Genomic DNA, 16,713 nt, shown 5'->3' with positions numbered 1-16,713 from the left:
TTTCAAATCCAGTAGTCATATGTGGATCTGAGAGTTGGACTATAAAGAAAGCTGAGCGCCAAAGAATTGAGGCTTTTGAACTGTGGTGTTGGAAAAGACTCTTGAGAGTCCCTTGGAGAGCAAGGAGCTCCAATCAGTCCATAAAGGAGATCAGACCTGGGTGTTCATTGGAAGGTTTGATGTTGAAGCTGAAACTCCAATACTTTGGCCACCTGATGCAAAGAGCTGGCTCACTGGAAAAGACCCTGATGATGGGAAAGATTGAAGGCAGGAGGAAAAGGGAACGACAGAGGATGAAATGGTTGGATGGCATCACTGACTCAATGGACATGAGTTTGGGTAGGCTCCGGGAGTTGGTGATGGACAAGGAGGCCTGACGTGCTGCAGTTCATGGAGTTGCAAAGAGTCGGACACAACTGAGTGAACTGAACTGAACTGAGTGATCTGGTGGTTTTTCCTACTTTCTTTAAATCTGAATTTTGCAATAAGGAGTTCATGATCTATGCCACAGTCAGCTCCCAGTCTTGTTTTTGCTGACTGTAGAGAGCTTCTCCATCTTCAGCTGCAAAGAATATAATCAATCTGTTTTCTGTATTGGCCATCTGGTGATGTCCATGTGTAGAGTCGTTGCTTGTGTTGTTGGAAGAGGGTGTTTGCTATGACCAATGTATTCTCTTGGGAAAACTCTATTAGCCTTTGCCCTGCTTCATTTTGTACTCCAAGGCCAAACTTGCCTGTTACTCCAGGTATCTCTTGACTTCCTACTTTTGCATTCCAGTCCTCTATAATAAAAAGGACATCTTTTTTTGGTGTTAGTTCTAGAAGATTTTGTTGGTCATCATAGAACCGTTCAGCTTCAGCTTCTTCAACATTAGTGGTTGGGTCATAGACTTGGATTAAGAATTAAGTTTTCCAATTTTCCTCTGTGACTAAGGACAACAGATTTTAGCTCATCATGTTTCTCATAAAGACTTTGGAAAATGCAAAGAAAGTCAAGCCATCACTGTTGCAGTCTTGAGAGTCTCTTGGACAGCAAGGAGATCAAACCAGTCAGTCCTAAAGGAAATCAACCCTGAATATTCATCGGAAGGACTGATGCTGAAGCTGAAGCTCCGATACTTTGGCTACCTGATGAAAAGAGCCGACTTATTGGAAAAGACCCTGATGTTAGGAAAGATAGAAGGTAGGGAGAGAAAGGGATGACAGAGTTCAAGATGATTGGAGGGCATCACCAACTCAGTGGACATGAGTTTGAGCAAGCTCCTGGCAATGGTGAAGGACAGGGAAGCCTGGCATGCTGCAGTCCTGGGGGTTGCAAAGAGTTGGACATGAATGAGCAACTGAACAATGACAACAACAATTGCTGTTGCCATTTTGACATTGTTCCTTCCAGTCTTCTATGCCATCTGTGGTTTTTTTTTTTTTTTTTAAATGTACTTTTTTGGGGTATGTGATCAAATATGATTATATTCTTTGCAGCCAAAGATGGAGAAGCTCTACACAGTCAGCAAAAACAAGACTGGGAGCTGACTGGCTCAGACCATGAACTCCTTATTGCCAAATTCAGACTTAAATTGAAGAAAGTGGGGAAAATCACTAGACCATTCAGGTATGACCTAAGTCAAATCCCTTATGATTATACAGTGGAAGTGAGAAATAGATTTAAGGGACTAGATCTGATAGATAGAGTGCCTGATGAACTATGGATGGAGGTTTGTGACATTGTACAGGAGACAGATCAAGACCATCCCCAAGAAAAAGAAATGCAAAAGAGCAAAATGGCTGTCTGAGGAGGCCTTACAAATAGCTGTGAAAAGAAGAGAAGCAAAAAGCAAAGGAGAAAAGGAAAGATATAAGCATCTGAATGCAGAGTTCCAAAGAATAGCAAGGAGATAAGAAAGTCTTCCTCAGAGATCAATGCAAAGAAATAGAGGAAAACAACAGAATGGGAAAGACTAGAGATCTCTTCAAGAATATTAGAGATACCAAGGGAACATTTCATGCAAAGATAGGCTCAATAAAGGACAGAAATGGTATGGACCTAACAGAAGCAGAAGACATTAAGAAGAGGTGGCAAGAATACACAGAAGAACTATACAGAAAATATCTTCACAATCAAGATAATCACGATGGTGTGATCACTCACCTAGAGCCAGACATCCTGGAATGAGAAGTCAAGTGGGCCTTAGGAAGCATCACTATGAACAAAGCTAGTGGAGATGATGGAATTCCAGTGGAGCTATTTCAAATCCTGAAAGATGATGCTGTGAAAGTGCTGCACTCAATATGGCAGCAAATTTGGAAAACTCAGCAGTGGCCACAGGACTGGAAAAGGTCAGTTTTCATTCCAATCCCAAAGAAAAGTAGTGCCAAAGAATGCTCAAACTACCACACAATTGCACTCATCTCACACGCTAGTAAAGTAATGCTCAAAATTCTCCAAGCCAGGCTTCAACAATACATGAACCGTGAACTTCCAGATGTTCAAGCTGGTTTTAGAAAAGGCAGGGGAACCAGAGATCAAATTGCCAACATCCGCTGGATCATCAAAAAAGCAAGAGTTCCACAAAAACATCTACTTCCACTTTATTGACTATGCCAAAGCCTTTGACTGTGTGGATCACAATAAACTGTGGAAAATTCTGAAAGAGATGGGAATACCAGACCATCTGCCCTGCCTCTTGAGAAACCTATATGCAGGTCAGGAAGCAACAGTTAGAACTGGCCATGGAACAACAGACTGGTTCCAAATAGGAAAAGGAGTACGTCAAGGCTGTATATTGTCACCCTGCTTATTTAACTTCTATGCAGAGTACATCATGAGAAATGCTGGGCTGGAAGAAGCACAACCTGGAATCAAGATTGCTGGGAGAAATATCAATAACCTCAGATATGCAGATGACACCACCATTACGGCAGGAAGTGAAGAAGAACTAAAAAGCCTCTTGATGAAAGTGAAAGAGGAGAGTGAAAAAGTTGGCTTAAAGCTCAACATTCAGAAAACAAAGATCATGGCATCTGGTCCCATCACTTCATGGGAAATAGATGGGGAAACAGTGGAAACAGTGTCAGACTTTATTGTTTTGGGCTCCAGAATCACTGCAGATGGTGATTGCAACCATGAAATTAAAAGACACTTACTCCTTGGAAGGAAAGTTATGAGTAACCTAGATAGCATATTCAAAAGCAGAGGCATTACTTTGCCAACAAAGGTCCATCTAGTCAAGGCTATGGTTTTTCCAGTGGTCATGTATGGATGTGAGAGTTGGACTGTGAAGAAAGCTGAGCGCCAAAGAATTGATGCTTTTGAACTGTCGTGTTGGAGAAGACTCTTGAGAGTCCTTTGGAGTGCAAGGAGATCCAACCAGTCCATTCTAAAGGAGATCAATTCTGGGTGTTCTTTGGAAGGACTGATGTTGAAGCTGAAACTCCAATACTTTGGCCACCTCATGCGAAGAGTTGACTCATTGGAAAAGACCCTTATGCTGGGAGGGATTGGGGGCATGAGGAGAAGGGGACGAGAGAGGGTGAGATGGCTGGATGGCATCACCGACTTGATGGATGTGAGTTTGAGTGAACTCCGGGAGTTAGTGATAGACAGGGAGACCTGGCATGCGGCAATTCATGGGGTCGCAAAGAGTCAGACACAGCTGAGCAACTGAACTGAACTGAACTGATCAAATGTGCATCTTGCTTCTTTTCATCTAACCCAAATATTTTCCCAGGTTAATAAAAATTCTTTATAAACCATTTAACAGCCATATGCTATTCTACACCTGACTCTAGTATGGTTTATTTAACTATTCTGCTATTTCTGGTTTTTCGGAGTCTTTCCAATAAATAATACTGAAATAAATAGTTTTTTAAAAAAGAAAACTCTTTCCTCTACATTTATGATACTTTCCCAAGCCATAAATTTGTAACTTGAATCACTGAATCGAAGGCTTTGAAAATTTCTAAACAGTAGAGACTTTGAAATGGACTAAATGTATAGAGACCTGAATTTAGCTACAAAAAGGAAAGTAAAGAAAAAAAAAGGGGTTGTAATTAACAGATATTTGTAAATAACTGTTTTCTGTTTTACTGAACGAGGGCTGGGAAGATCCAAGCGGTGCTCTGTGGGGAAAACATGCCTTTGACTTGAAGTTCCTGGCTCTATGCTGGTGAAGCAGGGCTTGTTTCTGCTTTTGTATTTTCATCTGGGTCAGTGAGAGGACAGGCCATTCCTACAAGCTCATGTCCCTCTAAGGAAGAGGAAAGGCATCCAGAATCTAATGATGCACATCAGTAGTTGTGTCAGCAGCTTTCAGTAAAAAAAGAAAAAAAAAGGTATAATAATGTATCCTCCTAACGTGCAGTTAATTTTAGTTAAAAAGTTCCCTGGTGATTTTTTAAAATTTAATTGAACTATTTTGGCCACACTGTGTGGCTTGCAGGATCTTAGATTGAACCCCAGACCATCACAGTAAAATCACCAAGTCCTAACCACTGGACCTCTAGGGAATTCCCTCCCTAGTGATGTTTAAACCCAGGAAATTTGTAAATCTGATAACTAGCTCTGCATTTGGAAATGTTAGAGCTGCCCTAACCGTCCGGGCCCCAGCAGGACAGACACATCTCACAAAGCTCTGGCTTCTCAGCCACACCTGAGCACTCCTCTCAGAATCCGGAAAGAAACCAAGACATCATCACCAGAATCCTTGTTCCTGATCTTCCCTAATCAGGAAAAAGCTAAGGAGCGCCTCCAAGTCAACATGGCCAAAATCAGACGTTGGACTGTCTGCCCGTCCCCGCTTTCAGTCCTCCAGCTCAGCAGTGGAACCACCACCTGCCTGGTTGTTTACATCAAAAATCTGAACCATCCTCAACTTCCTGTTTTCTGTCCTCACATTCTCCAGCACTGAATCCATCAGCATATTCTGTCCATTCTGTTCCTGAACCTTTACTGGAGATCTCACATTGTCCGTTTCTCTCCATCTCGCCCACGTGCCGTCTGGTCCCAGCCCCATCACCACTCACCCCCACTGCTCAGTCGCCTGCCACAGGGTCTCCTACTTCTGCTCTCCCTGCTGCGTTCTTTTCTCTAATAGACAAAGGTCTTTTCTGTAATAGACAAAGAGATCCTGCTAAAACATAACTTTGGTCGTGTCATCTACCCCTTTCTTAAAACATGTCAGAGGCTTCCCTTTGCTAGTAAGGTAAAGGTCAGAAATTCCAACATGGCTGAGAAGGCCCTGCATACCCTGCCCTGGCCTTCCTCTCTAGCATCATTGCCCAATATATGCCCCCCACTCCCAATCCATCCTTCAGCTCCTGCAAGTCTTGCACCCAGGGCTCTGCCAATGAGGGCCCTCTTCTCTCCCCTCCATCCTTCCCACTGTCTAGGTAACCCTGTCTTTGCACTTTCCCAGTCTAGGTCAGGTTATTTACCCCTATAGAAACAAAGGAAGTTTTTTTTTTTCCTTCTTCAGAGAACCTATTTAAAGTTTCATATATATATATATATATATATATATATATATATATATATATATAATATATGTATATAAATGTTTTTTCCATTCATCAGCACAATTATGTGATGGATGTCTGTCTCCTACTAAACCATAGGATCCTCTCTGCTACTCTTCTCTGCTCTTTCCCCATTAGCTCACTCAGGGTCTATCACCAAGTAGGGGCCTTAATAAAAGTTGGTTGCTCACCGAATGGAGAACTTGAGTCCTGGTGACAGTTCTTGACACCCGTGTCCCTGTAAGGTGCAGGCTCTTCCCGGGGCGGGCAGGCCAGGTTCTCCACAACACATCCTCTTGAGGGAAAGTGATTTTGCTTGTTTTCTTGTTGTTTTTCATTTCAGCTGTCAGAATGAACAGAGCACACTGCCTAAAACGTACTCGTTTTTCTCTTCTCTCCTTATGCAGCTAAAGCTGGCTTTCACTCTGGACCACGAGACTGGGTTGCCTCAAGGATGTCATGTCTACGAGTACCGAGACAGCAACAAGTAAGCCACTCTGTGGGAAAGTTTGTCGCCTGACCCTGTCCTGTGGAGGTAGCACCCCTGGGCTTCCGTGTACGCGGCCTTCCTGACTAAGAGATTCTCAGGGAGGCAGTCACACTTTTTGTGACTGTACTAGAAAAGAGCTGGCACAGAAGTATTTCTCCTGTAAAATCTCTTTTGCCCTTCTGTATAGGGTGTGAAAATACTTGTGTCAGAACAGATGTAATGTATTAGAAGTATTGGGTTGGCTGAAAGATTAGTGCAGGGCTTACAGGAAGACCCAAACGAGGTTTGTAGCCAACCCAATATATTCCAAAGCGAACCTTCCTTTCCAGGCTCCAGCTCTTCTTGACCCCACACCCCTACTTCATCTCTAATCATGTGCTTGCTTACTGGGTTCACTGTGTGCCTTTTGTTGTAGTTCAGTCTGACTATACTGTTTATAGGAGTTTGTTGCGATAGTCCGCCTGCCTTGTGAATTTGTTTTCAATTTTTTAAAATAACTTTTAATGGAATATAGTTGATTTACAATGTTGTGTTAGTTTCTGCTGTCCAACAAAGTGAATCAGTTTTCCATATACATACATCCACTCTTTTTTTAGATTCTTTTCCCATATAGGTCATGACGGAGTAATGAGCGGAGTTCCCTGTGCTATATAGTACTTTCTTGTCTATTTTATATATAGTAGTGTGGGTATGTCAATCCCAATCTCCCAATGTATCCCTCCTCCTTACCTTGGGAATTTTAGAGATGGGCCATTCATGGGTACCTACTGAGGTTTAAGTTTGTGACCTTGTTCAAAGATGGCTCCTGGCATAGTTTTATACACTTCTTTTCTTCATCACAGACTGCCTCCTTGACTGCGTGTGTTTGTCTGTGGGACAGTGAAAGTGGTGATGAGTGAGGTGAGGGGTGTGCCCTGAAGAAGACAGTGAGTGTGATGAATGGCGAAGGCAGCTACCATTGAGCACCTACTGTGTGTATCACGGACGAGGGATCAGTCAGTTCAGTTTCGTCACTCAGTTGTGTCCGACTCTTTGCGACTCCATGGACTGCAGCACGCCAGGCTTCACTGTCCATCACCAACTCCCAGAGTTTACTCAAACTCATGTCCATTGAGTCGGTGATGCCGTCCAACCATCTCATCCTCTGTCATCCCCTTCTCCTCCTGCCCTCAATCTTTCCCAGCACCAGAGTCTTTTCCAGTGAGTCAGCTCTTTGCATCAGGTGGCCAAAGTAGTGGAGTTTCAGCTTCAATATCAGTCCTTCCAATGAACACCCAGGACTGATCTCCTTTAGGATGGACTGGTTGGATCTCTTTGCAGTCCAAGGGACTCTCAAGAGTCTTATCCAACACCACAGTTCAAAAGCATCAATTCTTCGATGCTCAGCTTTCTTTATAGTCCAATTCTCACATCCATACATGACTACTAGAAAAACCATAGCTGTGACTAAACGAACTAGTCGAGGGATAGTACTGTAATTAAGTGTTATCCCACTTAATTCTCATGATAACCTGAAGAATTTTCTTCTATTACTATTGTATTTGCAGAAACTGAGGTCTAGGGAATGTAAGTAACTTGTTTAAGGTCACTTGCCACAGCTGAGTGAGGCAGAGTCAACATTATCACATTAACTCTGGGAAGAAAATAGATGAAAGACAACCGATGTCCCAAGGTGCTACTCAGTGATGACAAGAACCCAAACCGGTTAGTTTTGGGTCAAATAGGCACATGCCAATGGAACCTTCTAGAAGAAAACTTGCATCTTCCTCAAGAACTCTTGCTCTGTTATTGGTGGCAGATGGGTTACTGAGTGCCTTCAAGACCAAATCTCCATTCAGATTACTTTCAAAGTGTTACTCGTCTTTGTAATTTATCCTTAGGCGAATGCTATCCTAAGCTATCTTGTACCCGCAATTCCCACCAAATCAGTCATTCAGGAAAGTTGACCAAGCATCCTTTAACACCATCACTCTTATTGGATGGCTCTGTTTCTGGAAAACAGTTGCAGGATTTCTAGGCCATTGTGTGAGAAGGCAGCCATTCACATGACAGATTGTGGCCCCAGAAACACAATGGTGTCAGGTTCATGGCCTGACTCTCTGCTCTTTGGAAATAAGGTTGGCAGAGTTTCTGTTCAGTGGGAGAAGGGCAGTAGCTTGAAGTCCGTGTCTGAGCAGTTCAGAGGTCTGGTGACAACAACTTACATTGGCCTAATCCCCAATTCTGATAACTAGCATGTTATCAGACAAAGCAATGTAGGAGAGAATGTAGGAGTTGTGAGTATTGATAAGCTTTGACTGAAGACCTGTAAGAGAAAGCCTTTGTGTAGGAAACTGGGTAGGAGCCATGATCTCAGGAAGTGTGACAGATGCCTCGGTGGCCCCCTCTGCAGTTTTCTCTTGCTCCTCTTAGAGGCAGACTTGGGGTTCATTCTCAACCTGTGGACAAGTTTTCTAGCCTCCCTGAGCCTCAAGTTTTTTTTATCTCTTAAGAGCAATGGGATTAATGATACTTTTCTGATATGATTGTCTTGGGGATTCAATGGGGTGACATTGTAGCCCGCCTAGCACATAGAATGCCTGCAGTGTTGATGGCCTCTCCTTCCCAAACAGAAAAATCATCTCGTGACTTCCCTTCTGTTTTCCCAGTGCCAGCAGGGCTGCCTTCGTGAGCTACGGCTGCAGCTTGCAGAGTACTGACTGGGGCAGAAGCTGGTGCACATGCCTCTTGCAGGCCTCAGCCGTGAGCACTCTGTCTGAAGGCAGACTAGACTCCTCTCCCCACTGTGACCTTGAAGTCAAGTGTGGAGAACCCCCTGAGCTTGGCTGAGACATTCTCCTCTCTCCCCTGGCTCTGCCCTGTCTGTGTTTCTCTGTTCACTTTCAGGGACAATTCCTCGACTGCCTGAATCTCAACAGTGGTGTTTAGGAAGTGAGATTTCAGCCCAGCCCCTAAGGGACTCATTTTGTCTCAGCCAAAAAAATGAAGGCAACAGCAGCAGAGAAATAAGGTTCTATGTATAAAAGAAACTAGTGAATATTGTTGTTGTTGTTTCAGTCCATCAGTCTCGCCCGACTCTTTTTGTGACCCCGTGGACTGTAGCCTACCAGGCTCCTCTGTCCGTGGGATTTCCCAGGCAAGAATAGTGGAGTGGGTAGCCATTCCCTCCTCTAAGGGATCTTACCGACCCAAGTATCAAATTCAGGTCTCCTGCATTGCAGGCAGATTCTTTACTGCTAAGCCACCAGGGGGAAGCCCCAGCTGAATATTAGTTGGGTACAATTAATTATTAAAACTCCTACTTTTATCTGGGTATTCCCTGCAATATAATTTGCAATCATTTTAGTATTTATCACTGCCAAATGCAATCCGTAAGCACTGAGTAATGCAATCTGAGTAAGTACTGAGGCTCTCAGTTCTCCCCAGTGGTCTTTCCCATCAGATGGAATAGCTTTGAAAATAGGCACTCTGCTTTTCTGCTCCCTGGGCTCTTGTATCCACGTCCTTTCCTAGAACATCTTAGTAGCCCCAATCCATGATTCCACGTCATGCCATTCTCCTTCTCCATGAAGAAGTTCCTTTTGGCCTCCAGGCTCCAGGGAAAACAGACCCTCAGACTTGTCCAATATCCAGTAGGACTTCAACTCTGGAGGGCACAATTCTCAGGTAAATATTCTTTTTTTTTTTTTAAGTTTTCCTTTTCAATATTCGTTTTATCTGGCCACACCAGGTCTTAGTTGCGGCATGTGGGATCTTCAGTGGTGGCATGTGGGATCTAGTTCCCTGACCAAGGATTGAACTTGCATTGGGAGCATGGAGTCTTAGCCACTGGACCACCAGGGAAGCCCCCAGATAAACATTCTTAAAGCTCTGAGATCATTAGGGGAAAGAAGCTGCCCTCTTGTGCCTCAGGTTAGATTAGTAAAGCCTTCTCCTCCAATTATTCTGCCAGCCTCCCGAGGCTGTTCAAATCTGCATCTAAGGGGTGTGAGGCCTCTGTCTCCCCACTGCCCTTCACAGCCCATACACCTGTAGACCACCTTCTTTTTCTCTGTTACAGAAACTTCACCTGCCTTTAGTATGAAATCCAGTGAAGCCAGAGCTGATTCAGTCATGTTCCTCAAACTGGGTTTTGGAGATCTCTTCCTAGAGCAAGGAACAGGCCTCAAAGGGTGAACAAGTGATTGATGAGAATTCAGTTCAACATTTAGTAAGCCCCTACTCCAGGCAGTATATGTGTGTGTGAGGCGCTACGGAAACAAAGATAAATCAAGCCTGGCCCATGACTTCAAAGCGGTTGTTGCTTAATCGCTAAGTCATTTCCAACACTTTTGCAACCCTATGGACTGCAGCCTGTCAGGTTCCTCTGTCCATGGGATTTCCCAGGCAAGAATACTGGAGTGGGTTGCTATTTCCTTCCCCACAGGATCTTCCTGACCCAGGGATTGAACCCACATCTGTTACATCACCTGCGTTGGCAGGCAGGTTCTCTACCACTAGCACCGCCTGGAAAGTCCACTGCTCTGCTGATAGCTGTTTATAGTCTGCTTTTTGAAACTCCATTCTGATTTGAGTGTTTAGTTTTTTATTTTTAATTTTTAGGTGTTATATTTGGAGCTTTTTAAAAATCAGCCTATTTTTTTTTCCTGTTCTTTTTGTGTGTCCTAGTTTTTCACTATTTCTATTCTTTCATCTCTTCTAGTTATTTTGATTATACTTATTTTATAACCCCTTTCTGATTCTTCACTTATTTCTACTTCTAAGAGTACCTGTTCTCCCAAACGTGGTCGCTGAGGATTTGGCTTTAGGGTGGTTCATTTCCTCACATGGTTTGTTCTGTTTTTTCAGATCATCTTAAGTGGGGATTGTGTTCTCTGCGAGAGCCCCATATGTTCCTGGGTTGTGCGTGTGTCTTTTGCTGCTTTGGCGTTTATTCTTCTGGGACCCCAAGAGTTCCATAGGTCTTGCCAGTTTGACATTAACCTCTTGGTTTAGGATTCCCAGAAGTTGGGTGGTGTGCATTCAGCCTCCACACCCACAGGCGGTCCAGGCTTGCTTGGGATCCCCACCCCAGAAAGGAGTGCCTCCCCTCTGCTTCACCTACAGATGTTCCTCTGGGCTGCTCAAGAGGGCTTCCTGATCCCTGTTCGAAGACCAGCAGCCCTTCCTGGGTCCTGGCTTTCTGCGGGCCTCTCAGTTCCAGCTTCCAGCCAGATGGTCTCCCTTCTATGGGCATTAAAACCTTCGCTCCTATAACTGTATCAGGGTATCATACTCCCAGCTCCCCTTTGCTCTGGTAATGATTACTGCTTTGACTTAGTTTCCTCTTCATTTCAAGCAACTGGCCATTTTCCCTTCTTTCTTTCATGCTCAGTCGTACACTTCAGTCAGTTCGGTCGCTCAGTCATGTCCAACTCTTTGAGATCCCATGGACTGCAGCACGCCAGGCCTCCCTGTCCATCACCAACTCCCAGAGCTTGTTCAAACTCATGTCCATCGAGTCAGTGATGCCATCCAACCATCTCATCCTCTGTCATCCCCTTCTCCTCCAGTCATACACTTAGATGATTCTTTTGGAGTATCTCGTCCATCTTTTCCATGCGTTTGTGTTGGGAAAGAGGTCTACCTCAGTTCAGTCTTGTCAGAAACCGTAAGTAGAAATAAACTTTGTAAAATGTGACCCATTCATTCAACAAGCATACAGAGAGTTTCTGCGGGACACCAGTACAGAACTAGTCATTGAGGCTAGAGAGCTGAATGAACACTCATGTGATCCTGAGGGGCTAGTGGGAGGGACTGGGTACCACCAGCTCTGTGATGGGATGCCTACCCACTCCAGCAAACCCATCTTCCAGCCCTGCCTGACACCTCAAGCCTGCCATGTCCATGGTGTCTCTGGGTGATGGGGCCACGCCCTGCTTCTAGAACACAGCTCTTTCCCACCACCCCTTACGCCCATCTGGGTAACTTCTACTTCTCCTTTCACCCTCAGCGAAGCGTCACTTCTTCGGGGAAGCCATTCCAACCCCTGACAGCCATCATGAAAGGCTGAATCACAAGTGCCATCTGAGTGGTCCTGTGCCCCTCCTGCCTGGCTCTGCTCCAGCCTTCAGTGCACTCCAGGTGCTGGTTGGCTTGTCTGCTGCCTCCTCCTGGGCTGAGTCCTTTTAAGGTCGAGGCCTTGATTGGTTTGTTTCAGCACCCCTAGAGCCTAGCCCAGGACCTGGCACATACTGCTTGACGAAGGGATTGGGGGACCTAATTGAATCCTTTTAGAGAAGCAACCTGGCTCCTGAGAAGTCAAATCTCTTTCCAGCCTTTGTCTTTTCTTTCTTTCTTTCTTTTCTTTTTTTTTTTTGTGGGATTATCTTGAGGATTACATCATGTCTGACGTCAGGGAAAACTGTCTCCTTGGATAGTTTATGAATTCTGAAGAACTAACACATAGAAGAAACAGGCTGCAAAAACTTCACTTGACTGTGTAAATATAGAGTAATTATAGTTACTTACATCACTCCGTACCATTTTTTGCCTGATGGGGGGGCATAGTAATCATTATAAAGAGCATTAAATATGCCAAGCATACTTGCAGAAGCTGAGCTGAATTGCAAGGCTGCACTTCACTCATGACCTCTAGAGTTTCTGATCCATGCAGCCTGACTATGGTAGAGGCGACCACCTCCTGAACACCCACAGCACACCTGCCCTGGGCTAGGGGCTGTGACCCCAAACCATCCAAGACAGATCTTAATTTTTATACCTTTACAGATTTTTTAAAAAGTCAACGAGGTTATATTATTTTCACAGTTTTAGCAGATTAAATAAAACAAGGCTGAGAGAAAGGTTAACCTGCCCTGGGTCGCACTATGGTCAAGAGCAGAGCCTGGATTTCACTCTAGTTCTAGCAGATTCCAGAGCTCATTGTGCCCTGTTCCTGTGAAGGAGAGGGGTGGGGAAAGGAGGCCAGGTGGGCAGAGTGTAGCCCACAGGGCCGTCCTCAGGGGCCAGTCTGCCTGGGGACCCCTGCCCTGCCCAGTCACCCCTGGGAACACAGAACCAGAGGGCCAAGACGGGGCCCTGTGTCTGGACGGGGCTTCTGGTGACAGCCACTGCTCACCCCTTGCCCTTTTAATTCACTTCTTCCTCTGCTCAGGACTCGTCCTCATCCCTCACCTAAATAAGCAGATGGAATATTTCCCAGCAGCCCTGACAACTTCAGATGAACACAAACCCTTCTCAGCATTTCCAGGACCTTGGAAATGACACTCTGTGTCTGCACCTCGGACCCGAGGCCAGTTCCTCGGAGCAATGTAACGGGCGGGGGCCGGGGGGAGGGCGGGGCGTGGCCTGCAGACCTCACACTGACACTGCCTGTTTAGAATGAAGAATGCCTTTCTTGTTCCTGGTGAAGCCCTTGTTGAGGAGAAAGGGGAGCTGGAAACCAAAGGTGACGGGGGCGGGGGGGGGGGGGTCGGGGGTGGGGGGGCGCGGGTGGTGAGGAGAGGTCTGGGGGGAAGTTGGAGGCAACTGAGCCAGAGAAAGGTGCCAGCAGTGAGCTCACAGGGCAAGCCTGCAGCTGCGGCGTGCGTGTTGGAGTTGGCCACTTGCAGGGCAGGTGTGCACTCACTGCCTCCATCGCAGCCTGGAGTGTCGGCCTGTGGTTCCTGCCTCAGCCTCTGGAGTAAAGATGGTGATGGGCGAGGGCTGTGCTCCTCTGCTGTCACACCGCACAGAGAGATTGGGGCGGGGTGGGGGGCTCCTTTCCCTCCCACCACCCCACTCCGGGCAAGAATGATACCCTGGGTGCCCAGAGACAGTGTTTTGTTGGACCTCAGTCTTCCCTATAGGAAGGAAAGGGGGTATGAACACTCCCGCCTAAGACAAAAGGAAGCCAGGTCCCTAAGAGGTGCCCCGCCCCGGGTCAAGCTGTAAACTGGAGGAGAGCCAGCCAGCCGGCTCCTCTCCCTGGGAATCTGCCTCAGCCACGTGATACACAGCAGGGTGGGGCCTGAACAGCTGCACAGAGTGGGCCCTGGGGCAGGGAGGGCAACCAGGCCTGGGTCAGTGAGGCCGCCTCCCACGTGGCTTATGTTACCTCTGGGTTACTGTCACCTGCTCTCCTACCAAGGCAGTGCAGCCCACAGGTGGCAGGGCAGGGCACCTCTTGCTCAGCTGTGTTGAGTCAGCATCCTTTCCCTACCTCCAGGGAGAGTGGGGGAGGACTGGAGCCTGAGGCCATGCTGTGAAGCACTGAATTCTTCAGCAGAGATTTCCTGGGGCGGCTGGGCCAGGGCGCTCAGCCCCTGATGGAAACCCCCAGCCCTTCGGCTCCTGCTGGCATTCTAAAGGGCAGAAGCAACTGGAGTGAGGAAGCGTGGAAGCCAGCGGCTGTGGGGACATTGCAGTGGACAGCGGCCGGGTGCAGACACAGCCTGTACACTGGCCCATGTCTCAGCGTGTAGTGTGGCTTAATCCCGCTGCACTATTGTCTTCCATAGTCCACACACTGGAAAATAGATTCTTACATAAACTCATTTTTGAACTTTGACATGCACAGAGAAAAGTGCACAAGCCATGTTCATCTGGTTCGTAGAGTATTAAAAAACAAACACACCACGTAGCTATCGCCCGGATCAAGAACTAGAACATTTTCTGCATACCCCTCTGTCCTCCAGAAAGGAATCCACCATCATACCTTCGAACACTGTAGATTAGTTTTGCCAGTTTTGAACTTCATTGCTCAGTTTCTCAGTTGTGTCCGACTCTGCTTATCCCGTGGACTGCAGTGCACCAGGCCTCCTTGTCCTTCACTATCTCTGAGAGTTTGCTCAGATTCACATGCATTGAGTTGCCGACGCCATCCACCTGTATGAATGGAATCATTTGGCATCTTCTCTTCTGCGTCTTTCTTCTTTCACATTTATGTTTGTGAGAATTCATCTTTGTTGCTGCACATGGTTCTAGTTCATTCATTTTCATTACTGTAAGACTTCCTTTGCATAAATACATTGTAATTGATCCAATCTGCATTAATTCAGTCAGCATTTGGGTTGCTTCCAATTTGGTCCCAATTTGTATAAATTATTATGTTTATACATGTCTTTTGGTGCACACATTTCTTTGGAGCATATACCTGGGAGTGAAACTGCTAACTCAAAGGAAATCCCCACTTTGGTGGGTATTATCAAACAATTTTCCCAAGTGGCTGACCAGTGTGACACTCCCACAGCAGCATATGAGATTTCATATATGTATTGGAGCGCCTTTTCAAATTTTGTGCCCATTACTCTTCTGGGTTTTCCATTTTTCTTGTTGACTTACCCTTCTCTCTATTCTGGGTATGAGTCCTTTGTTAGTTATCCATGTTGCTAATATCTTCTTCTACTCACTCTCTTTGGTGGTGTTTAAATGAACAGAACTTCTTTATTTCAGTGTAGTTCAGTGTATCAGTTTTTTTCTTTATGGTTAATTCTTCTTATATCCCTTTTAAGAAAACTCTGTAAAAATCATGAAGACATGTTTGTGTTAGAGTTCTCTAAGGAAATCCATAGGACATATATATTTATATTTGCACTTATATTTGTACGTATGTAAAAGAAGATTTGTTATGAGGGATTGGCTCATTTGATTATGTAGCCTGAGAAGTCCCATGACCTGCTGTCTGTAAGCTGGAGATCAGAAAGGCTGGTGGTAGAATTTAGTGGAGTCTGATGGGAGATGGGGAAACAATGTCAGACTTTATTTTGGGGGGCTCCAAAATCACTGCAGATGGTGATTGCAGCCATGAAATTAAAAGACGCTTACTCCTTGGAAGAAAAGTTATGACCAACCTAGATAGCATATTCAAAAGCAGAGACATTACTTTGCCAACAAAGGTCCATCTAGTCAAGGCTATGGTTTTTCCAGTGGTCATGTATGGATGTGAGAGTTGGACTGTGAAGAAAGCTGAGCGCCGAAGAATTGATGCTTTGGAACTGTGGTGTTGGAGAAGACTCTTGAGAGTCCTTTGGACTGCAAGGAGATCCAACCAGTCCATTCTAAAGGAGATCAGTCCTGGGTGTGCATTGGAAGGACTGATGCTAAAGCTGAAACTCCAGTATTTTGGCCACCTCATGAGAAGAGTTGACTCATTGGAAAAGACCCTGATGCTGGGAGGGATTGGGGGCAGGAGGAGTAGGGGACAACAGAGGATGAGATGGCTGGATGGCATCGCCGACTCAATGGACATGAGTTTGAGTGAACTCCGAGAGTTGGTGATGGACAGGGAGGCCTGGCGTGCGATTCATGGGGTCGCAAAGAGTCAGACACGACTGAGCGGCTGAACTGAACTGAACTGAACTGAAGGCCTGAGAACCAGGAATGTCAGTGGTAAATCACAGTCTGCAGACAGGAGTAGATGAGATGGTGAGCAGTGAGAGGAACGAACTCACTTTGCACACTTTTGTTCTATTCAGGCCTCCCACACTGGGGAGGGCAATCCACTTTATCCAGTTCTGCTCACAGACAACCAGAAACACACCCTCACAGACACACGTGGAATAATGTTTCATCTGGGCTGTCTGTGGTCTGTCTGGTTGACACATGCAATTAACCATCTAAATGTTCTTATATTATCTTCTAGAAGCTCTATTGTTTTACTTTTTCTATTTTATACCCATAATCTATTCAAAATTGAGTTTTGAATATGGAACAGCAAGTTTCTTTTGTTTCCA

General features: G+C 45.6%; 1 protein-coding gene across 5 annotated transcripts in view; it reads left to right on the top strand.

Moving 5' to 3' along the window:
- Window positions 1-16,713, top strand: part of DIS3L2 (DIS3 like 3'-5' exoribonuclease 2) — a 356,275-nt gene that overhangs the window by 303,635 nt on the left and 35,927 nt on the right. For all 5 annotated transcript variants that reach the window (XR_015140204.1, XM_086335398.1, XM_086335394.1 and 2 more), the window contains one exon: window positions 5,919-5,998. Coding sequence is in view for 4 of the 5 variants with exons in the window: in XM_086335398.1 (XP_086191524.1) it covers window positions 5,919-5,998 (80 nt within the window). In the remaining variant the exon portion in view is untranslated. The remainder of the gene's footprint in view (window positions 1-5,918; window positions 5,999-16,713) is intronic.

Source organism: Bos grunniens, chromosome 2 (assembly GCF_055505025.1).
Source record: "Bos grunniens cultivar Pamir isolate PY7600 chromosome 2, Bosgru_T2T1.0, whole genome shotgun sequence".
NCBI lineage: Eukaryota > Metazoa > Chordata > Mammalia > Artiodactyla > Bovidae > Bos > Bos grunniens.
The sequence above is the reverse complement of the archived record's forward strand: the minus strand, read 5'-3'. Positions and strand labels throughout refer to the sequence as shown.